This window comes from Rattus norvegicus, chromosome 8 (genome assembly GCF_036323735.1).
Source record: "Rattus norvegicus strain BN/NHsdMcwi chromosome 8, GRCr8, whole genome shotgun sequence".
NCBI classification, from domain to species: domain Eukaryota; kingdom Metazoa; phylum Chordata; class Mammalia; order Rodentia; family Muridae; genus Rattus; species Rattus norvegicus.
In genome coordinates, this window is record NC_086026.1 from 61375079 (window position 1) to 61400045 (window position 24967).

The window sequence follows — 24967 nt, forward strand, 5'->3', positions numbered from 1 at the left end:
TTCTTCTTTTGATTTTCCCAGCACTATGAGTGTTTCTAACTTTGTTTCTTTTATATTACCAATTGTGGGCCACCCCTTCCTTCTATGCACTGCTCTCTAGATATCAAAACTATTAATGATGATTCTCCACAATGACTGCCCATCAAAAGAATGGCACCAAAAAGAATCGGGTATTGGGCCTTCCCTTCGCTTGACTGAACCACCAGGCTCTGGAGGTGTAGAACACTAGAAGCTGTACTTTTAAAGAACTCTGATAACTCTGGCAGTATCACCATGACCACAGGTGTTCCCCGAGGATATACAACTGTCCTTCCTACTTCCCTCAATGCAAGCTCACGGCTCTCACAACTGAGTACTATCACCACAGTGACCACTTAGTACTCCTGGGCCAGTGAGGAGAACTGCACTCTGCCATCAGCTCTGGAAAAGATAAAACAGCAGAGAGGCTCTGCTGAAAGACTTCTCAAAGCCATGTGCATGCTTCATACCTCTACGGTACTTGTCAAGGCTCTTTGCACTATTAGATTTCATTGCTTGCCTTAAAATTTTCTCCTACTTGCTACACATCACTGAGGAGTTGGTGTAAAGCAGTCTTCTATTTAAAACCCTTCAGTTATCTTTGGATTGCAAAGCATTTTAGGCCTGTTGTAGTGTTGGGGATTAACTCGTGGAATTAAACATACTAGGCAAGAGCACTACCTGAACTATATTCCCAACCCTGTTAAGTAAAGCCTTGTAAGACACGCACGGCTAAAACCTTTGCCACATTTCCTCTTCTACTCTGTGATGAAGGGTGTACTTTTTGAAGTCAGATATATTTGATTTTGAATAATTTTTAGCTATCGTAAGTATTTTAGATCCTGTAAGTTCAATTTGCTGATAAGTGAAAGAAAGATTTCACTGCCTCCAACTGGAAGGGCTACCCAGAAGAATTACAATCTGGCCCTCTACATACCTTATGAAGAGATACATGAAACCACCTTTGAAAAACTCACTATCACAAGGATAATGCCAAATGTCTTCTTAGTAACTTTTAAAATAGCACTGTAAGTTAGAATGTTATTTTAAATACTGAGACGTGTAAAGCAGCATGGGGTTTTCACTGTACTGCTACTGAAGACACTGCTGGAATATAAACATTTAACAACTGCTCTTGGCTAGGTGTCCCCAAGGAATGTTTTCATACACAATAGATGAAGCACTAAGCTCTGGAAGAGCTCGCATCTTTTTGTTTCCTTTCATTCTCAAACAACACTGTGGGAAGTTCACTAGAATTCAGATTCTCTTTAAACTGTAGGGCATCAAATTCACCAAATAAAATGTTTTCCTTTCCTTTCCTTTTCCTCAGATCATAAAGAATTATGTTTGAATTAGTGCTTGAATAGAGCAGAGCTGAAAAAGTATACCTGTGAATTGTTCTCAAACCAATGAACAGATTCTTATCTTCTAGAAGAACTGAGTTTTCCTAAGTTATTTTCATATAAAAATAGACTATTTGGTTGGGGATTTAGCTCAGTGGTAGAGCGCTTGCCTAGGAAGCGCAAGGCCCTGGGTTCGGTCCCCAGCTCCGAAAAAAAGAACCAAAAAAAAAAAAAAATAGACTATTTGACTAAGATTCTAGAACTGGTGAATGCCATCATACTTGAGTCTTTTAAAACTCACAATCTAAGTTGGTAACATATACTAATTTTTAAGCCATCATAATTTAGTCAGAGGGTGAAAGAAGAGAGATCTGAAAGGAGTGTCTACTCAAGGTCAGAAAACAAATGTTTTCTAAAAGCTGATGTAGAAATGTTTGGTAATATTGATTTTAGTGACTATGAAGAAGAAAACATTTGACAACTGGAAATACCTTTCAAAGATTTAGGAATATCTTCCAGGAAGATTTTTTTTAACTTACCTCATTGCCACATTGCTGCCATCAATAACTACTGGCCTCAGATTTTCACCATCATCTGTCACGATCTCTGGCATTGGCGATTCAGACCTCTGAGACTCCAGGGACGATGTTTCTCGCATCGCACTGTTAACAGTACTAACTGTTTGATCAGCTTCACTTTTATTTCCAAGTTTGACAAGTTCTCCCAATATATCATTGATTAAAGCATCAGTACCAAGTTTGTTTAGCACAAGCTGGACCTGTTCTTCAGAATAACCTAACTTAAGTGCAAACTCCAGTTTTGTTTGGTATTCTCGAACCACATCAGGGGGTTTCTTCACTTCCTTGGATGGAGTCTGGGACTCTTCTGGTTTAAAGTCTTGCAAAACATCACTGTGTTTCAGTAGGTGAGGTTCTAAGCAGGGAGACCGACACAATTGTCTGTGAGTCTTGGTTAATAAGCATGGCTCTACCGAAAGGCTACTCAGTTGTTCTGACTCATGATCAGAATTCGTGCTTTCCTCAGAGTCACCAGAGCTCACGTTCTCTTCAGACACCCCCTTTTCTTCCTTCCCTGCACTGACTGTATCCATTGTTGGTTTCTCTGCCATGGGCCAAGGCACAGCTGCACTTATCTGTGGGTCAGCGCTCTCCATATAAAGGTGGCCAAGGTCATGCCCCAGGTGATCCTTCAAGCCCATGAAGCTGTTCCGTGCACTTGACTCCACTTTGCTGCTTTTCCTGTATTCTTGAATGCAAAGCACCCCGTATTCCTAGAAAAAAATGTAAAATATTTAACATATATTTATTGTTTGAATCTTTCCTCAGTCAGTAAGTCAGAAGGGCCAAGCTACTGAATGGCTACTTTGTATTTTGTCTGTAGCCTTTCATCACTCACAGCAAACTTGCCAAGACTCCTTCCCATGAATCCCTCTCAAGCAACAGAGTAAACAGAAGGCCAAACTGGTTTCTACAAAGGTTTGTTCTCTCTTGTTTGTGTTCTCTTTCTCTCTCTTCTCTCTTCTCTCTTTTCCCTCTTTTCTCCCTCCCTCCCTGTCCTTCTCACCCCCTGCTTCCATGTAGACATGTAGATGTGTAACAAAGAACAAGAGGCCATGTAGACATGTAGATGTGTAACAAAGAACAAGAGGCCATGTAGACATGTAGATGTGTAACAAAGAACAAGAGGCCATGTAGACATGTAGATGTGTAACAAAGAACAAGAGGCCATGTAGACATGTAGATGTGTAACAGAGAACAAGAGGCTATGTAGACATGTAGATGATGTGTAACAGAGAACAAGAGGCCATGTAGACATGTAGATGATGTGTAACAGAGAACAAGAGGCTATGTAGACATGTAGATGTGTAACAAAGAACAAGAGGCCATGTAGACATGTAGATGTGTAACAAAGAACAAGAGGCCATGTAGACATGTAGATGATGTGTAACAAAGAACAAGAGGCCATGTAGACATGTAGATGTGTAACAAAGAACAAGAGGCCATGAATTTGAAAAGGAGCCTGGCACCTGGAGTAGGAAGGAGGAGAGGGAAAGAGGACATGACAGAAATATAGTACTTATGTAAAAGTTTCAAAAAAAATTTAATTTAGATAATTAAATGAGGAGGCACACATTCTAAAATGGTCAGGAAGGAATCGAATAATAACAAAGCTAATTACATCCTGTGGTCAAGCATCCTGCTATTTGCCCATGGTTCCAGCAACTGGGCCAGTGACACATGAAGGTGGTGTCTTTGAGATTAACTTGGACTACATAATGAGTTCCAATCCAGCCTGTTAGAGACCCTGCCTCAAGAAGAAGAAAAATCGCTAATTATCTTCCATTTTGAAATGAATATAATTTTTCATTAATAATTATGACTTTTTGAATACAAAACACTATAACAGAAGATACTTTGAAATGTCATTGGCAGAGATATGCAGATTTTATTCTACATAAACTTTGAGGCAAGTAGGCATACTGTTCTATCAGTTTTTTTGACTTTTATGATAGAAAGTATTTTTATATTACATCAGACTAATACATGTTTATGGTCAAACCACCTTGAACTGACCTCGTCTGATCTCAGACTAACAATATACCTACATTTCATTAAGAACTCATCTTTTCTTCACTTTCTCTGTAGGAATATTTTTACTGTTTAAATTTTTTCTGCTGTTATACTTCTTGTCCTTAAGACATATTGGAAATAATTTAATTCTCTACTAGGCATAGGTCAGAAAAGTAAGACTATTTTCTCTTTATACATCAGTATGACGACTAAACCAACAGGAATTTCCTAAGACAATTCTGGTGTTCTACCATTAATTAGCAAGTCAGGAGCAGCTAAGTCTAACATTGTCATAAAACACCTATTTGGATAATCTAATAAAGAAAATTGGAGAAATAATTTAAACTGAAGCTCTTCAACAAAACATATATATCAGAAGAAACCTATTACATAAACATTAAAAGAAATTGATGATTTTGAAATTTAAAAATTTATCTAATAAACCCATTACATTTCTATAGGCGTTTCTTCAGGGTTTAGTCTTTGAGATTAACTCGAATGTTCTACTAATACAGCTGTTCTACTAATACAACGCTCACTAAAGAAACGCCCAATTTCCTAGTTCCTGGAAATCCCACTGATAAAGAGCATCTGCTTCATTATGAAGCTGTGTCCATTTCAACTTTTTCTATTAATATGGATATGCATGGCCCAATTACTTAGAATTAAGGAAGGGATTCTGAAAGTAAATCTGTACACCCTGTGATTTATTAACTACAGTAATGTACTAACACCATAATGCAAGTAACAAATCACAACAGCACCCTAATAATGGGATACAGTTAAAAGAAAATCTACACCGTGGCCTTAGTAGAGCTCCCACCAAAAGTATCTTAAACAAGAAGAATCTATTGGAAGCTGGGCTGCCTGGCAACCAGAGATGGTTGCTAAGCTGCACTCCTTTAACATGCCATCATGAATGCTAGCACAGTGAAAGAATAATTTGGTATGAACAAAAGCCTATAAAAGAGACTGGGACTTAAGTGCGTCTGGTTTACCCTCAGAGAACAATGCAGCTGCCAAACCAATCTGGACACTCCGACATCATTGTTCTGTAAACCCCACAATCTGTTCTGACTGCAGGAAGTGCATTTAATGGGAAATATTTTTGATCTCCCCCTGAAAAGTTTGGATTTTGCATAAGTGCTGTTGTGAGATAATTCAAGATAATGACTTGCTGACCAAATTGCTGAGTTGAACCTAGGGAATATTATTTTAATATTGAGCAGTTGTGTTGTGTTTTTGAGCTGGGGGGGGGTCTGTATCAGACATGATAAATACCTCTGGAAAATACAGTGAGAAACATTAGAATGAAAATTTCTGATTGAAAGATATATAGATTTTCTTAATTTTCACTTCTCAAAGTAGCAAACCCAGATACTGCAAAGTTTTGAAATAAAAAAGCCTGACCAGTTTAAAACTGCATTTCAATCAATCCTTCCATTTCCCCTTCAGTCTAGCATTTGAAAAGTACTGGTGGTAGTTAGTACCCGAGTTGTTTCTCTACTCACTTTACCACATGACTAGTGATAAGGCAGAGAAATGGACATTTGGTTGTTTTTATAAAATTAAACCATTTAAAAGTTCTTTATAGTAATACAGTTAGCAAACACCAATACTTCCTATTTCATTTGTACATCCTATTTAAATAACATTTCACAGCATTTTTTCCAATAATAGCCAATAATGCTTTTCCACGTTAAAACTAAATGCAAACATGGTATACATTTTAAATTAACATTTGAAATAACTTGATTTGTACTGACTGAAATTGTAAACATTTGGATTTTAAAACTTCCATTTGTAGTAATGCTTCTGATCAAGTTGTAGCTAGTAAAAAGTTGCCATGATTTAATAGGGCATTTAAAAACAATCCAGAATTTAACACTATCTTAAAGTTATTCAGTAAAAATTTTGATATAAGCCTGAATATTTAGAGATACAAATAGCAGTGTAGGACACACAGAGCTTAAAGAAGTTAACATCCAAAGCTGTGTAGTGTAAAGAGTGCCACAGCGTTTATGTCTGCTTAGCATTTAACATTGACCACTAAGTTTGCAAAGAAAAAGAATTCACAGAATGTGTTACTTATCACAGGTAATGCAATGATATCTTTTAATTTCTAAACCATGAATGGCTTAAGACTTTTTAAGTTTTGCATTATTCAGTCAAGCATAAGCTTATGTAAGTATTCATAAAACTCAAGTAAAATCAACTTTATGGTAATTTTCCTCTGTTCATGCAGAAACAGAGTCAAAGCATCACCACAAAGTAGCCCACTTTGTGCTCCCAGAGTCCCTGGGAGACTCTGAGAAGAAACTGGAAACTTCGTATCACAGGACCATTCTATATGGTGGCGTGTACATTATACAAGATATAGTAAAGATATTCTGTTCTCGAACACAAACAGTACTAGGCAAAAATACAATAAAAGACATATCTTTTTAAAATCCATAGACTACCTCTAGAAATATCATCAGAAACTCACTCTTTTTCTCAATAAAGGCTATCTAAAAAATTAAATAATAGTAGCTGTTGAAAAAGAATGAATTATGCTGGGGTTGGGGATTTAGCTCAGTGGTAGAGCGCTTGCCTAGCAAGCGCAAGGCCCTGGGTTCGGTCCCCAGCTCCAAAAAAAAAAAAAAAAAAAAAAAAAAAAAGAATGAATTATGCTGATTTTTAGATGATGGAGAAGAGTGACTTATTCTTTCAGTTGTCAAAAAGCAACTCTACAGTGGCTAAATGCAGGTTTAGGACAGGAGGGTACTGTTCTGGGTTAAGCTTGTTTTTAGCATTCTAAAGAGCATTATAGTGACCGGGAATATTAGACCATAAACTTGCTACATCAAATTATTTGTGAATTCACAATGCATGAAAGAAGGTTCTGGTTGCTATCCAAGTGGTTATACTATGAGAACAATGAGAATAAAATAATGAATATGTAATAAATACCTACTGCTATGGTCTTTGCGTACTTAATTACCATTGTATTTGAGTGAGCACTGTTGTCTGTATCCCTCTAGCTAACAAAGGAAGGATGTTCCTTTGAACAGATTGGTTAATGTTCTGGGGCAACAGATGTCTACTGGAACTGCAGGAGGCCAGCAACTGGTGGCCTGCCTATCTTCTGAAAACTTTCAATAGACTTATGCATATGTTCCCACAATAGGGCATGTGGTAGAAACGAAAACCTCTCTTTAACCCTTTATGCTCTTTCTTTCCCCCACAACTGACAAATGGAAGTCTTTGTCTACTCCTCAGATCCCCGTTACTCAGAACTCTTGAAACTGACTGGAATGGCATCTTCAACCGAATACCTGAAATTAACACAGGGAGAAAGGAGGGAGGAAGGAAATAAATTGGGCACAAATACTGGCATTGTCGACAAGGCACCTGAATGCTTAATCACCATCTTTAACAGCAGCTGCTGGAAACATCTGAGTCTCCATCCGTCTGTGCAAAGTAGACTCTTCACAACAGAGACAACCCACTGAGCCTGACCAGCACCTCACGGGGATGCCGCGAGAAACAAAGCATTTGACAAGAGAAGACCTAACTTTGTTGTTTAACAGGATATTAGAACTTTCATATAACTTGTCCTAAGTTCCAAATAATTATGTATGGTGCCCATTGTTTATAAGCATTCACCAAGCTAAAAGTAAGTATATGCAAAACATAAACCGATAAAACTCTGCTTCCCAGGTCTATTCTTGCAGAGAGAACCAGATTCTCTTAGCACACTGGCACCACTAACAGTCTCCTTTTCTTTTGTGGTGCCTCCTATCCTTCACAGAGCTGAGATTACAGCCTTTACAGCAAAGTGTAACTTCTAATAGCACTAAGTAGTACAGATACTTACGTTAGCAGGAAAATACAAAGACATTGGTTTCTGTGGCAGCTCCAGCAGTAACAACAATTTTAGCTGCAGACTTCCAGGCAGGCAAGAAGAACAATGAGTGGTTGAACAGATGGAATGGTAATGTCTTTGCTTAACCTATTACCGAGTGGAGCAGCAGCCAATCACAGGCCAGAATGCTCACAATTAGTTAGTCAGGCAGATGCAAGACAACCTCAGCGCCCTGCGTCAGGTTCGTAGGTTTCTAAGATAAGCAAGTTGATGTCATTCTTGGGTCTGCCCGGGGCAGCATGTGTATTAAATGAGGGGTGTGCAGCAACAATAGGGCATACAAAGCTGACTAGTAGGCAGCTGCTCTGTGAGAGCAGTCATTAGGGAGCAGGCTGCCAACAAGAAACACCTGGCTTGGGCGGACTTCAGCCTTTCCTCTGTTTTTAATGCACGAAAACAAAGAAAGCAATTATATTTTAAAGTGGTAAAAGTTGCATGTTTCCAAAAAAGTCAAGGCTATATATTAGTCTATAGTGTTTCATTTTTTTTTTGAGAGAAAATGAGGTATGTCAAAGTAGCAGTTAACTATCGCAGCCATCTCCTTTAACAGATCAGGTACTGGTGAAATGAGGCAGACGTTATGGTTAAATGATTTCTCTGTCTACAGTGGAAAATCTGTATTTTCAAGTTATTTGTTAGTTGGGCAGTGGTGAGTGGTGGCTCTCACCTTTAATCCCAGCACTCAGGAGGCAGAGGCAGGTGGATCTCTGAGTTCAAGGCCAGCCTGGTCTACAGAGTGAGTTCCAAGACAGCCAGGGCTACAAAGAGACATCCTGCCTTGAAAAAAAACAAAACAACGACAAAAAGTATCTGTTACTGTGTTATAAGATAATAAAACTTAAAGAGAGCTGGTATAAATGGCAAAATAAAATGCATATGAGTTTACAAATAGAATTAATTCTTAAAAATATAGTAAAATAGGGCTGGAGAGATGGCTCAGTGGTTAAGAGCACCGACTGTTCTTCCTGAGGTCCTGAGTTCAAATCCCAGCAACCACATGGTGGCTCACAACCATCTGTAATGGGATCTGATGCCCTTCTCTTGTGTGTCTGACAGTTAACGTGTACTCACGTAAAATAAATAAATCTTTAAAAAAAATATAGTAAAATAAAACACTAATTTGGTCTATGTTTGTGAAAACAAGTAACATAAAAATGTACGTTTAAACAAAACTAACTTCAACCTAAAATCATTAGACTAGACCAGCTGAGCTATAGAATACAGCAATGTAAAACTCTTATTATAGATACTGGTTAACCATCTAAGTAAAAACAACACCTTTCATAACATACTTGCTAAAAATGTATTTCATTAAATTTGAAAGTTTTTATACTCAAGTTTAAGTTTAGAAGATGTTAGTACTGGGTACTAAAAGAAATCGTGGGATAATTTCGAAGGGCATCTAGAGTTTACTAAGTAAGTTACTACTATGCTCCACACGGCAGCTTTTATAATTCTACAGACTACTTGCTTCTGAGTGCTGTGTAGCTCATTTCTTGAGTAAGCTGGGATCATGCAAACATCTGAGCCAAATGTCAACACCATAAATACTGTAGTATTTCCTTACTAAAGCAAACCTACCCTGCTCTGCTTGCTTACACGGTGCAGACTACCCATGTGTGTGGTACAGAAGCAGCACATACACATGTATGCACCGCACACATGCACATGAACACATACAGTGTGCACATTGTTGCAATACACTCCCTTTCCACCGAAATGCAAATAAACTTCCACTATAGGCTAAGAACTATTAATTTATGCAGAGCCCAGACCTTAAAGACTATAAAATTAAAATACCTGAAACAATTTAAGTCACTTCTCTTTTCACACACAATGTGATATCCTAGGATAAGAAAATTTTCTTTGGGACTTCTTCTGCCCTTGTCCTTTTCATGTTCACCCAAACACAAATCAGATTTTTCTCTGTTTACAAAATGAAAAGTCGTATACTTAAAATTTTCAGCTAGCTCACTAAAAACATTCGCCATGCTGACTAAAAACCTGTTATCTATTTCCAGAATCGGACGATATAGTGGGATACTGTAGGTCATCATGTCTATGGGTGTTTTCCCTCTATAGAACTTATTATTTACTGAAGTGTGTGTGTGTGTGTGTGTGTGTGTGTGTCTCTGTGTGTGTGTGTGTGTGTCTGTGTGTGTGTGTGTGTGCAAGTGTGGAGGGGTCAGGGGATAACTTTCTCAAGTTGGCTCTCTCCTTCCATCATGGAGGACAAGTGATCAAACTCAGGCTGCTGGCCTTGGCAAGCTCCTTTACCCACTGAGCCATCTTGTTAGCCCAGTGACAATATTTTTTAATAGATCACAACTGCTCGATTTTGGATGTTGTGTTCATTTCTGAAGCAAGTGAGAGCTACTATTTTTTCTGCCAAGCACTGTAGTGACGTAGCAGAAGCAGTTAAATCTCTGGTCTGAATTTATTAGCTCACTGAAAATCAAGATAAAATGTCTTTATCACTACAGTTTATTGCAGATTACTAGGTCAAGTACATAGGATGCAAAGTCTCACTTAGGTAAACATATGTGTATCACAGAAATGAGGAAAATTAGAGCTCCTTTCATTTCCAGAGCTCTTTTAACAGGTGTGTGTGAGGTTATCAACTCTGAAAGCTATAAGGTCTAAATCAGATAAATATGATGAAGACAGCATAAACCCCTGCAAAGCAATTACAACTCGAACCATAAACCCAAGTAGAAGACACAGTGAGAATAGCACTAAGGACTTTCCCTTTGTCTGTGAAAGGAAACCACCTAGTAGGAGTGGACATACCCTTTAGTTTTCTCCTTTTCTTTATCACTTGCTACCACAGTTACTAGTTTATAGCTTTAATGCTAGAGGGGAGGAATCACAAAGGCGGAAAACTACCCCAGAGCACAGTAGGAAGCCTGAACTACAGAACTGGATCAAGTTTTTTGTTTTTTTTTTTCAAACAGCAAATAAAGGCAGTGATCTGAAAAAACTAATCAGATCCTGCTGCGATATCTATACCCTCTTGGTTGCCAGTATTGGGTAATGTTAAGCACATTAAAACATATGTAGGTGAAAAGGGCCCCAGTGTGGCATTTTTAGATCTAGGCCTGCCTAGTCCACTGCCCACTGCAGGACAAATAAGAACAGCTGACCCTTATGAGCTCTGTTTGGGTCATTGCAAAAGACTTATATGACAGAAACAAAACAAAGTAACACAAGGAAAAGGAGCCAGTGCAGCTTTTGGTGTCCCAGGATTTGTCAATGCAAAGGGTGAATCTGTCATTTGACCATCAGGCCTTGTACACACTCTGAGGCAGGAAAGGGCTACAAATGTGCCAGAGGCTGTGCTTAGAGCAAGTCTCTTAGCCATGACTTTCTGTCACCTTTCCCCTAATGTGTTCCTTTCTTTGTAATATATGAGCACTTGTGATTCCGACCGCAGTATCACGGAGATCATTCTATCAAAATCCCCCAACTGTGCCCGAAAGTTACAAGATAAAACTTTAGCCAAAATTTGTTATTTCTCAAGGTATCAAAAAAAAAATGAACTAACCAGCCAAATAAAAGTTAACTTATATATATAGCTTAAAAAAACATGAACTGGGTACTAATAGCCATGTCTGAGCTTTTCTGTTAGGAAGGCCTGAGATCTTCCACACCTGAAACTATTTTTCTGAGTGTTATCTGAAACCTTGAACCTCAACACTGAGAGTACTGACTATAAGAACTAAATACAAATTACTGCACAGTATCCGTTAAAGAAAGTCACAGGATCAACTGTATGCCAAGAGCTGATGCCACTTTTTATATGGTGATTCTAGAGCGTTCTCCAGAGATATACATTCTCCTGCGTTCCTTTGCCCAGTGAAGACCAGGAAGAGGGGGCAGAGCACGAGAACTTCAGCATTAGCTTATGTTTGGATCTGGCCCTGAACAGAATCCAACCAAAAGTATAATAAAGTCAATCTATATTTACCATCAACTGTGAGGAGAAGTATGAGCTGTAGTCAGAACCTTCCAGTAAGGTAAATCATCAAATAGAAATGATTTTGTATTAGACGGAGCTCACAATCTAACAATACTGACATGGCTGGCAACATGCAGAGGCCGGGTGTAGTCGCGCCCGCCCGCCCGTCACCTCAGCACCCGGGATGTGCAGGTGGGAGAACCCCAAACTGGAGGCAGCTGGGCCTACGAAGACTGCACCTCACAGCAAAGGAAGCAAACAGCAGAATGAGCGCGAATTCATTACAATTCAGACGGAAGGAAACCAAAGGAGACGGCCCGCTGGAACAGTGCAGAGCTCAGGCTCCACGCATGCTCTGCTCCCACGCTGGGACAGTGCAGAGCTCAGGCTCCACACATGCTCTGCTCCCACGCTGGGACAGTGCAGAGCTCAGGCTCCACGCATGCTCTGCTCCCACTTCTTCAGAGAAATAGTTGGCAGTTCTCACTGTTAAGTTAAACATGGTTGGCGGATAGGGAAGTAGGTCAAAATAATCAAGACACATCTTCCTGTCAAGCCATAAAAAACAAAACAAAACAAAACCAGTATTGGTCTGAAATGTAAATGAATAAAATGAATAAAAAAATCAGTACTGTTTTATAATAAAAGCATCTTTCCAAATCCATACCAAGAATGAAATATCAAAAATCTTTAGTGTAAGACTTATTTGCTCCTAAAAGCACCCCAATATACCAACAGGAAATGAGAGTAGACAGAACAAGGGAGTGAGAAGTAGGTGCGGGGGTTGCCACTGTGACCCTGGCACTCGGAACGGAAGATGCTGAGTTCCAGGCTGACCTGGGCTTTGGAATGAGATGGTGTTTCAAAAAACAGGCTCACAGCACAATAAAAAAAAAAAAAAAAAAACCGACGTGCATTTTTAAAATCTTTATTCACAGGAAAAAACTAAAGAAAAATAAATTTTATAAAAAGCTTGCCGACTCACACTGGCTAATTTTATGTCAACCTGATACAGGCCACAGAGAAGTCTGTGAGAGGGGACCTCTTCTGAGAAAACGCCTTCATAAGATCAGGCTGTGGGCAAGCCTGTGGAGCATTTTCTTAATTAATGATTGATGTGCGTGATGTGGGAGGGGCCCAGAGCATTGTGGGTGGTGCCATCCCCGGACTAGTGCTTCCTGATTCTGAAGGAAAGCAGGCTGAGCAAGTCATGGAGCAAGGCAGTAGTCAGCAGCACCCCTTGGCCTCTGCATCAGCTTCTGCCTCCAAGTTCCTTCCTGGTTTGAGTTCTTACTTTGGCTTCCTTCAGTGGTCCTTGGCTTGTATTACATTAACCAAACAAACCCTTTCCTCCTCAAATTGCTTTGGTCATGCTGTTTCATCACACGGACAGTAACCCTAAGACAAGGATCCAAAAAAAAAAAAAGAACCCAACTTTTAAAGCTTCTGGAAGGCCAAAGACCAGGCCAGAACTCAGGGTTTGGCCTCTCAGGTGTCTGGAATGCTTCCATCTGTGCCTCTGGGAGGGCTATTCAAACTCCTGACACAGTCTTACACTGCAGTTTTGGGTCACACGCTCACCTTTCACCCAAATAGTGTGGCCAGAGGTATGTGGGGCTGTAATTGGCCGATCTCTCAGTTCCAGAGTGGGATGAAGGTTATCTGATGAGATGATGTTACCAGAAGCAGAAGGGAAGAAAATGGTAGGTCATAACATTAAATCAAAAGATAGTCCACGTTTCAGGTAAATGTTCATGTTTATAAAGTAAAACGATGCATGCAAAAATGTTCATCTTGGAAAACACAACACAGGTCTGTGTTCACATCTGAGCTGTGTGGTAGTTCTTGCCTGGTTAAGGAACTCTTTCCTGCTGCAATTCATGCATTCTAGAAACTACTCACTCTCTGTCAACTTCTCAATTAAATCCTGGTTATTTTCTCTTCTCAACTTTGTTCTCCTCCTGGATATGAATAACCTCTAGGCAGGCAAAGAATGTCCTCCTCTCAGGCTTAGGAGACTTGTCTCTTAATTTATCTCCTTAATCACCCCGAGGTGTCTTCCTGACACAGTCATTCCTAATGACATCATTCTCAGGCTAAACAGATAAACAGCTTCAGATCTGGAGTTGCTAATTGCTGTACTCCTTGTTTCACTTGTAGCAAAGACAGAGGTGCAGAAGTTAAGAGATCTGCCTGAAGTGATCTCATCCTGCTCACACCTGCCATTCTACGTCAATTCCAAGGCTCACTTTCCCATAAGATGTTCTTAATGCCTAGAGATCCCAACTCCTTTATACTTCTATAACGTGATAGTCTAAACCACACTTATTTATGAACCAGATGAGCTTCTTGGGAGAAGACTTACTTTCTCTTCAGCTACTCCTTTGTACAAATGATTTAGCATGCAGCAATGTGCTTAAACCTGAAGATCCTTTAGCAAAAATGCAACCTCCCTCTCTCTCTCTCTCTCTCTCTCTCTCTCTCTCTCTCTCACACACACACACACACACACACACACACACACACACACACATCCTTGCCAATTTGAATATAAAAATGCTACCCTGTTAAAAAGGGTCTATCTTATGTGACAGAGTGACGAGCATTTCAAAGTAGAGTTTCTGGTGTGGCTAATACTCAAGGAAGCCCAAGAGTCCAAGTCCTGCATGCTCCTTTGGATTCATAGTTATGCAGCCCTCAGTGGGGTAATACTTGCTGCCTCTGTCTTTTTCCTGGAGTGTAACTTACTTGATCAGTAAGTCTAGGAGGAAGTCTTGTAAAGACAAGTCCAGCTTCTTAAGCTGCACATAGGACTGTTATGCTTTTGTGTTAATTAATCCCACATGGTAAACAAATTAAAGCAGGCTAAAAAGAAAAATCCTAACTATATCATAATAAAGGAGTTTCCATCATTAGATCAGCCTTCCAGGTCTAACAAATGATGTCTACACAGCTATCACTCACACTATCTGAAAACCCACTAGGGTCTTAGAAAGTATCTTTCACAGACAGTGGGAAAGGACTGTATTTCCTGCGGGAAGAAATGGTTCAGTATTCTCTAATGAATTGTTTGTGGGAACTTTATATGACAAAGCAACAATGAACCATAAGAATCCATTGTAATTTTGCTCCTTCTTGAAAATTCTTCCAGACCTATGAATGTTTAATACTAGCTCTACTCTAAACTGAGTATGTCCTAGATGTCTTGCACTGGGATAGTGCAAGTGTCAAAGGGTATCCTCTTCTCTTACATCATGGAGTGTATACAGAGGGTCAGGCAGAGGAAGTGACAAGGAACTGAACTAAGGTCAGAGAAACCAGAGTGTTAAAGGGCAATGCTTCTCAAAACTTGACACTGCATTTGAATCGGACAAAAATCTTCAAGATTCTGATTTACGAAGTCAACATTTCAACATACTCATGAAGGTCCTGAGTCTCCAGGTTGTAGGTCATAGAAAGAATTTGGCCTTTACTCTGAGGTGGAAATTCTGTAGGAGGGTTTTAGTGTGAGTTTTGATAGCTATGGCCCCAGTCCCATATATTATCTTATAAACATGGGCTTCCTTCTGTACTCCATGCTCACTATCTTTATTTCTGTACCCAGCCATAAATGACAAGTGTAGGTTATATCAGGCTGGGTGCACTCTATGTACAAGTCCTCTGCTGCTGTACTTTCCGGTTTCCACATTCACATCCTGGCCATGGTTCTATGTACAATCTTCCAGATATGTGTTGGTTGTCTTGACAAAATTTTCAGCAAAAATGCTGTTGAGAACTTGCTGAGGACCCTGCAGCCCTTCTGTAAGAGCCCCCACTGAAGACACTGAGTCTCGTGGTGTTGAGCAGTGTAATCCACGACACTGAGCCCACTGAAGTCTCCTCACTCTTTCAACAGAGCCCTTTATGGGTCATACATTTCTCAAGAAACTGAAAATACTTTGCTGTTTTGTTTTTCCTGCTGTGAATACTGAAGTATAAGGGACTATTTCTTTCACTCATATTTTCTGACCAGCTATTGTTAATGTCTTAGAAAATACTTGTTAGATATGAAACTTTAGTGAACTACAACTCAGCTTGTCCTTCAGTATTCATCTGAGACTCTGGAGTCTTCCAGATATATATACACGGGTATGTGTGTGTGAATGTGTATGTATATATTGCAATATAAAAGAATCAGAGTGCTTTTCCTAACCAACCTTTACACCTGCACTGTAACTTTTAACTAGTCATACTGTAATATTAAAAAACAATATGTGTGTATGTGTGTACATGAGTGTGTGCTGACCCTGATATACTGTAAGAGGAATGACTGAGTTTTTAAATGCTACATATGATCTGAAAATATGATCACAAATGTGCACACATTTGATGGAAGATTATATTTACTAATAATTCACTAAGAGATTATGCGTGTGTGCTTGTCTATTTACCCATGGATCGACCTACCTAAGGTCCTGGGCAAATTAATCTCTCCATGCCTGGCTATCCCCAGTTGTGGAAAACAAAGGCATATAATATGATTATTTTGAAAATTAATGATCAAACCCTTAGAATAGTATTGGATACATAATAACCAGTCAGTAAGTATTAATTATATTTTCATATCACATGTACTGCCTTGCAAAACTCAGTTATAGAAATATATTTGGAAGAAAACAAGGAATGCCAGTTGTGTTAAAATGATCTATTAATCAGGTCGGATCTAGAGCAGAGGTAGGAGGGTGCTGTGCTCCTGTAGCCTAGACTACACAGTGAGCCACCTGAGCATCAGACATGACCCTGTATGTTCTTGGGAACTCAAAGATGAATAAGCTACTAGGATATCCAATGCATAAGCATGAGAGAAGAACCTGTCGTTTCCTAAGTAACTTATCCATTTGCTACATACACGGGCCTCAGGGTTTGCTGACTTAAGAGATGCGGTTATTTCATTCAATGCCACAGAAGCAGATGGAGTCACTTGCTGCTATTTAGGTGCCTCTATTTCTAGAGATGATTCACTGGCTTTGCCTTTGAATGCTTACTGTAAGTCCCAGGGTACAGTTAGCTGCAGCAGCTAACGTCTCATTTGATGGAAAGAGGGTGAGCACGGCTGGACTAAGTTACACACTTACAGTCTAGAGTACAGGAAAGAGCATCGTGCCACGCTGCCTGCCGTTCACCTGGTACCTAGAGAGGCTGCTTATCCTCTCAGCGCCTCAGCATGATTTCTAGACCAGGGTTGCTACAAGGACCAGTGGGATCAAGACATGGAGTAACTTGTAACAGTACCTGCCACACAGGAAGGGCAGAAGCATATCCTAAAAATGTTTTTAAGGGAAACTACAGTACAAAAAGTAGAAAGCTTGACTTATAGTATTTATTTTATAGTCTCAGTAGAATAATTATAACATAGAAGAAATAATAACATGCAGGCAATGGAGCCAAGGAATTGAACAGCTTATACTATTTCCTTATATCACATGGAGAGATTTTTAAAGTTGTCTTATTAATACAGAAAAAGAACGTCCTTCAGAAAAGCCTACTTATTGTAACTTACAAGCTGTTCTTCCATTTACAGAGCTGCAAAACTGAATGCCTTCAGAGTTCACACACCCTACTTTATTCCTTTGTTTGTGATATCATCCTAAAAACAGAAACAATCTAGGGTGATGTCTCTCGAGGGAAAAAGAGGTAACATTGATTAGTTCAAAAAGGTCAAAGACACAGTATATTGTTTTGCAAGAAAAAACAAGATTATGATGCCAGCAAAGACTCCAGTAGTGATGTTAATTAGAAAATGTTAGTAACTAGTGAAAAAATGTACATGAAAACTGTTGGCAACCAGCAATTTAGAAGAAATCCATTGATTTACTTGTGGGCAGGAAAATGGAGGCAGTAAGTGGACCTGGCACGGTGGTGCAATCCTTTAATGCCAGGTCTAGGGAGGCAGAGGCAGGTGCATCTTTGTGAGTTTGAGGCCAGCCTGGCGTACACAGTGAGCCTCAGGACAGCCAAAGGCCATAGTGAGACCCTGTCAGGTGGAGAGAAGAAATGAAATCACAATTACAAGACAATAAAACAAGTGCCTAAAAGGAAACTAGTGTTTCCTTTAAACAGCACCATTTCTTTCAGTTTAATGACCCAGATGGGAGGTGTTAAAAGTTTCCCATAGAATACATGGCTGGAGATTGACTAAGAACAGCCCTCCCTTCCTACAGTATGGTCTCACTTGTCATTTCTACCCACGATGTCTCCTAAGCAATACACTGCTGCTTGCCACGCTCTTCAGTTAGCTTGTTTCATGGGCCTACAAATAACTATTGAAAAGTTAAAGTCATAGTAGTCCCCCAGATATTACTACTGGATAAAATCATGTATTTAAAAATATCCCTAAAGAATCATTTTGACTTGCAAGAAATCAATGACTTAAAAGTCTATCTTACTGATAGTTATTTAACTGAAATTCAGGACATATAAATTATGTTACCTAGTTAATTAAACTTTATTGCAATCCTGTACAAGTAATTGTTTTAAAGTAATACTTTCATGAAAAGTGAGAAAATAACAAAGGGCAAGATTAGCAATTCAAAGTCAATGGGGATTTAAGCCAGTATCCAATAGATTCCTCAATTCATCAATGTGATGTCACGAGAGATATGCTAAGTGACTTAGATAGTGACAAAGGTGAATATAGCTGCTATGACTCTTCAAAGTTGGTGTATGTGTGTGTGTGTGCGTGTGTGTGTGTGCGCGCGTGCACGTGTGTGTGCATGCGTAGAGAATTAGTTTATCTGTCTTTTGGAAGAAATCTGAACCCATTATGCAAAAAATTAAAGGGTATTTCTTTTTTTAAAATGTGAGTACACTGTTGCTGTCTTCAGATACACCAGAAGAGGGCATCAGATCCCATTACAGATGGTTGTGAGCCACCGTGTGGTTGCTGGGAATTGAACTCAGGGCCTTTGGAAGAACAGTCAGTGCTCTTAACCACTGAGTCATCTCTCCAGCCCCTGCTGACCCCATTTCTTTCTCTCAGGAAACGTTTTAAACCATTGGGTTTGGTAAACAGTGGCTCTGGCTGTAGGAAAGCAACAATTTAATAAATGAATATGTCCTTATGGAACCCGCATCTGTACAGTCACTGAGCATCTCACTTGAAAGAGATAACAGATGTAACAAGTTGAGTAAGGAGCTATTACATACTGAACAGACAGTCATATAACATTTAATCGCCTCATCGAGTGTGTTTTCGTGGCATGCAATTTCTTACTTGGGGCATTATGCTAACACTCAAAAAAGTGTTGCATTTTGGAGCATTTCTGATTTCAAATTGTGGAGTGCCCAGATTACCATATTATGTATAATGAGAAGCCGTTCCTAATAACTATGACAGGTAAGGACTTCAATGACTTGGTGTATGCCACCGGTCCTTCCCAACAGTCATACTACACTATGATATCCTAACAGCTGTTCCAATCACCATTTTATAGACTGGAAACTGAGTCTTAAGGAACTGAAGATGAAATACAGCCAAATCACATACGCGCCACACAGCACACAACAGAAGCTCAGCCTGGTTTCCTGACTGAAATCCGCTTCCGAGTGGATGTCCACTCACGTCTAGCAAATCAACCAGACTGTGTGCACAAACACTGACAGGTGCATAGAAACAGACAATCATGCTGCTCACAGGAAGGCTAACTAGTGCACCTTCTCTAGAGGTCAGCTGCTGTGATCACATGTCAGACAGTGTTTAAAATATGGGCTGGAGAGATGCTTCAGTAGTTAAAGTTTCCAGCATTTGGTTCAGGTGACTTGCAAGTGCTTCTAACTCTAGCCCTAGGGTATCTGACACATCTTCTGGTCTCTGAAGACCCCTGTACGCTTGTGTGCATATACTCACACAAATGCACATGGTTTAAAAATGACAAAAATAAAAATGAAATTCATAATGAAGATACGATGGGCACAGAGCTCTATACAAAGACATTTGTTCCTCTATTTTTTATTATGGGGAAAAATATCGAAATCTATGTGTCCAGAAATGTATCCATTTCCTGTAGGCTTTCCTGGTTGGTAGCATGCAGGTTTTCTTAAGAAACCCAAGTAATCTTCTTTTGTCTGTGATATCAGTTTTAATGTTTCTTTTGTATTTCTTATTTGAGTTTTTTTTTTAAAAAAATTGTAATATCTGAATATGTTCAATGTCATCCAGGCAGTAAAAAGAATCCCTTAAAGGAATATGAAGGGCAGAAACTATAATGTTCATACATTTTTAAAAGGTTGTTCTTATAATGATTAAAGGAATGTTAAAGTAAAAACAAGAGCCTAACATTTTAAGTTATCTTCAGGTGAAAATTATAGATGTTTTCATTATTATTTTACACCTTTCCTACGTCTTACAAATATGGTAAAACAGGCCAAACTATCATTCTGCAATTTTAATTTTAAAAGATAGGTTGAAGTAGTAAAAAAATAATTGAATTTAGGAAACATCCCAGTTTACTGAGTGAGTCCTCCGTGTGGACTCGGACTGACTTTAAACTCATGACTTCTGTGCTACTCCAGGTACTTACTTTGTCTTAGCAAAACCAGGAATAGTTCATCTATAAAGACCATTGTATATTTCAAGTTGTTTATAGCTGTACTAGTCATCTTAAAATTGTAACTAAAATCCCAGAAAGTAATGCCTAAGATCAACTCAACCAGGCCAAAGAAAATGACACAAATATTTAAAAAGGGCAAGCTCCAATGAGATGGCTTCAATTATATAAGCAAACCATTTAATGTAAGTGTATAAAACAACTAAAATAAATTATGAAGTAAACGCCAAGATCTGAAACAGGCTGAATCTCAGAAGAGGATAGAATGAAGCCCACATAACTTTGAATGGGAAATGAGTACAGATGACTAAGAATGAAACTAATTTTAGCTTCATCCTAAAAGACAGAAAGGAATAGATGTAAAGGATTTTTGAAAAACCTAAAAATATAAGCTTACAAGTGTGTAACAATAAAAGCTTAGTTTTACATCTGGTGACTTTGGTTCCTCCCAACTAAAAGTCAAGGACTAAGTAAAAAGCAAAATAAATAAAACCTCCTGTCCAGTATCAAACCAACGATACTGTTACATGTATTTCAATGCCTTGGGGTTTAACAGTCTCTCTCTCTCTCTCTCTCTCTCTCTCTCTCTCTCTCTCTCTCTCTGTGTGTGTGTGTGTGTGTGTGTGTGTGTGTGTGTGTGTGTGTGATGTGTGATTAGTGGAGGTCAGAGGACAAAGTGTGAGAGAGTTTTCTCCCTCAGCTTTGTGGGTTCTTGATTTCAGACATCAGGCTTGGAAGCAAATGCCTTTGCACACTGAGCGGTCCTAACAGTCCTCATTTATTATTTTGACCCAGTAAAAGCGAGGCTACAAAGTAGACAGTGTTTGGTGGGTAGAAACAGAAATAAAGTTAAGATTCTTACTTAGAGTGAGTCCCAGAAATGACAGGGTTAGGGCTAGCTGATGTCAGAGGCCTCATATGCCTTTTCCATACAATTCAAACCTTCAGTCTTCAACCTATATATCTTAACGTCCTCCACCAGATGTATCCAAACTTCTGACACAGTAACACACAACATTATTTGCATAGCTTGAAAACTACACAATGGAATTAACAAAACAAATGAACAAACCCCCCATATTTGAAGCAAATCTACAGTGCAGTGTTGGGCTCCATTCTTAGCCATCCTGGGTCTCTTGTGAGGAGCAGGCTGGCGACCCACCCAGTCGCTGACTTTTTCGGTACAAGGCTGGCTTGCTACCCTCTATTCATAATGCAGAGCTGATATCATCTGCAAAGTGGAGAAAGTGAGTGATGGTGTCATTAAGGAGTAGCTACTGACAGAGAAGACTTAAGTCAACTTAAAGAACTCCTGGCATTTACCACGACTCACACAAACAGCACTGTGCAGAGTTGTGTACGTAAGTCTCAGTCACCTGAACCACCAATTTGTCTGTGCACGCTACTGTGCTCGCAGGAGGCCACAAGGCAACCTGTGAGAGCTGAGTCTCTCCTTCTACCTTGTTGGTCCCATCAATCAAATCTAGGTCTCCAGGCTTGGCAGCAATCTTACCATCCCAACTGTCAAAAGATTTTAAAAGTTAATCTTTAATCAATGCATGATGAGATCAACCTTCTTACTTGTTTGTTTGTTTTTTTAAAGACAGAGTTTCTTGGGGAAGCTTTGGCTGTTCTGGAACTCACTCTATAGACCAGGTTGGCCTCAAACTCAGAAATGCACCTGCCTCTGCCTCCTGAGTGCTGGGATTACAGGTGAGCACCATTACTGCCCTGCAGCCTTCTTACTCTTTGCTAATGGGTTACCTATCAATTCAACTTGTGGGAAAAAAATGTATTCTTTTCCATCACCGTGCCTAGAAGTACATTCTTAAACCACAGACACAAAACAAGTTTTTAATGAGAAATTCAATAAAATAAATCCGATTGATATCAGGGAGCACACATGCCTGAGAGAAGGAGGATGGTTACATAAAATAACATTGTTGAAAAGAAAGCATTTGAAGTATAGTCAAAACCATAAGTAAATCCTCCCTGCACACTATTCTAGGAACCAGAAGGAGGGATTGACTCTTTAAACAATGTAACTCCACATCTACCGGAAAGTGGTCTGTCTGCCTTCTTAAAACTGAATGCCCTAGAAGGAGGATCCCACCTTAACAGTAACAGGCAAATCTCTGGTGAGTTACAGAGATCCTAATATTGCCAAGGCAGGAATGTAGCATGGCTGCCTTTGAAACCCTCATCCTACCATTGTTAACTGGAGAGGAACTGCTGCAGGTCTATGAGGCTTACTAGTACTTAAAACACACTAAGCTTTTCTGCAATAGCTGGTGCCGTGCAGGTGCAGGTCAAACTCTAGGCTCTCAATAGTTAAAGGCTAAACCTGGAATCTTCCTTCAAGAAATGTTAATTATTCACTCATTTATTACTTTTCTTCCTAATACAAGCAATACCATATGACTGCCACATGCCACAGACCCTGGCCCACCCACTGTGCTTTCCAGCCAGAGTCCTAGGACACGACTCTCACTTAGTGCTATCTACTTGAACGGAATCTGGAAGCCGTACATGAAATCTGAACTTCTCACTTCTTCATTCGCAAGTGCTTAAGGGGTTTCCATTAAGCACTATGTTCTATCTGCCCTCCAGAGGTTAGGGCCCTTACTCTACACCTAAATAATTATTATTTAACAATGAAACAGAAGTATACTAACTTTAAATGAGCAATAACTGGAAGATCAGTTATTTATAATTTTACATTGTAATATTAAAAATATTTTTAAAACAATCCAATCAACACATTGTTTCTTTAAAACGTCTAATCGGAATGCAAAAGCACTGCAGCTCTTCTACACGTGAAAGCGAGTCACCAAGCATATACGGACAGCAAGACTGAGACATGTGCAGTCGTTAGATGCAGGCACCATGGGACTCTTGCTAGACAGACGAGGTAATTCAATTTTGGACTAGAAAAAAATGTTAAGGATAATTTTATATTAACCACTTGGGGTCCAATTTGGCAGTTGCAACCCATTAACATGTCTCCAGAGAGGCCCCAAATATAAAACAGGATATTTTTATTATGATCATTTAAAAAGACGGTAAAAGGAAGTGAGTAATAAAAGCAACCCCCAGCATATAAACACTCCAAGTTTCTATTTTCCATTATACCAAAATAATTCCATTAGACTTTCATTATTAAATAGAAGTTAAAAAAAATATCGATCTCTTTGTTGTTATTCACTCGGGTCGTAGGATAGGAATCAGTGTTCCAAACCCTGGCACACAGTAGGTCCCAACTTCAAACCCAAATATCAAAGAGAAAAAAAATGCTCATTTATTCTGTCTATGTCTCCTCTTTTGTTTTGTTGCTCTGTTGCTTATTTGGAGACAAGGATGCAAACACTATAGTCCTGACTAACCTAGAATTTGCTAGACAGACCAAACTGGCCTAGAACTCAAGAGATCTGCCTGCTTCTGCCTCCCAAATGTTGGGACTAAAGGTGTGTTTATTCTTCTTCATGGTCAGATACTAGAAGAACTGCAACTGATTTCTAAAGCAAAAGCGGTTCTTCAAGAAAAATATTCAAATATGTCAAGTCATGAATTCAGATTCAACCAAACAGGTCGTTTTGATGTCTTTATGGTACCTTCAAGTGGATAGATTTACAATGCTGAAGTGCAAGAACAGAAGGAAACATCGGAAAAGTGCATGGGCTTGGGCTTGGAAGAAGTCAGAGACTACCAAGATTTAAGAAACTGTAAGCAAAATCAATTAATTACACATGTAAGAGACTAAATAAACTTAGGCTATATCCTTGTTCCTCTGATTTTGTTTGATACATCCTCCTACCCATCCCTGGCTAGCCTCGAACTTAGGATCCTGTTGCATTAGCTGAGTGCTGGGATCACAGGCATGTGTCTCACTGCTTCTAGCTGTATAGTCTTTTAAAGTGGGTCTGGGAAAGTCAAAAAAAAGAAAAAAAAAGGTAAGGTACATCTCCTGGTTTCTGTTTATATTTGAAGTAGAGACAAAAATCTCAATAAGAAAATGAGTGAAGAAACTGTACAACTTTCTCAGATTTCTAAATATACAAAGCTTAGGCCCAGTTATCTCTTCATCTATTCTAAGGCGGTTAAAAAAAAAAATCCGAATCAATAAGCGCCTGATGGAGCTGGAGATACTCCAAGACAGTCTGCAACCAATAGGAGAACTTTCCTTAAATGTGGATTACGGCTTCATCTCTTTATCACAAAACTGAGAACACAAACCCCCAGTGTTAACGGATACCCAAAGCAGCAGGAGACCCAGTTAGAGTAAATCAGTGCTTGGAAGCAACCGCTGTTTCTAAGGATTTTAAGGGACAATAAAGGATAAAACAGCGTGAGGAGGGAAAGCGGGATTCATTTCTCCAAGTTAAGTAACACCTTGTCGCTCACTGGGAGTTAAAAATGAGCCCAGCTGAACATGGGCGCGGGCTTTGGGCAGGAGGCTGAGGACGGCGACCAGGCGAAGGGTGAAAGGTTGGTTTCCCTAGGACTCGCCAGAGGACGGCAGGAGAGATGGCTAATGAAAGCGAACGGCGGGGGGCAGGATGGAGATG

At 39.4% G+C, this 24967-nt stretch overlaps 1 protein-coding gene and 1 long non-coding RNA gene across 5 annotated transcripts in view; one reads left to right on the top strand and one right to left on the bottom strand.

Annotated features, from left to right (window-relative positions):
• The window catches only part of Zc3h12c (zinc finger CCCH type containing 12C), a 64487-nt gene that overhangs the window by 34633 nt on the left and 4887 nt on the right, over nt 1–24967 (bottom strand). For 3 of the 4 annotated variants that reach the window (XM_039081457.2, XM_006243073.5, NM_001108146.1), the window contains exon 2: nt 1901–2652. In XM_039081457.2, the coding sequence (XP_038937385.1) occupies nt 1901–2580 (680 nt within the window). In that variant the 5' untranslated portion in view covers nt 2581–2652. Of the gene's footprint in view, nt 1–1900; nt 2653–7811; nt 24961–24967 lie in introns of those variants that run through there. The other variant, XM_063265460.1, reaches the window with a different exon arrangement.
• On the top strand, nt 1511–7647 carry LOC120094154 (uncharacterized). The gene is made up of 3 exons (XR_005488174.2): nt 1511–1754; nt 2708–2857; nt 7214–7647. It is a non-coding gene; the product is annotated as an uncharacterized LOC120094154 (long non-coding RNA).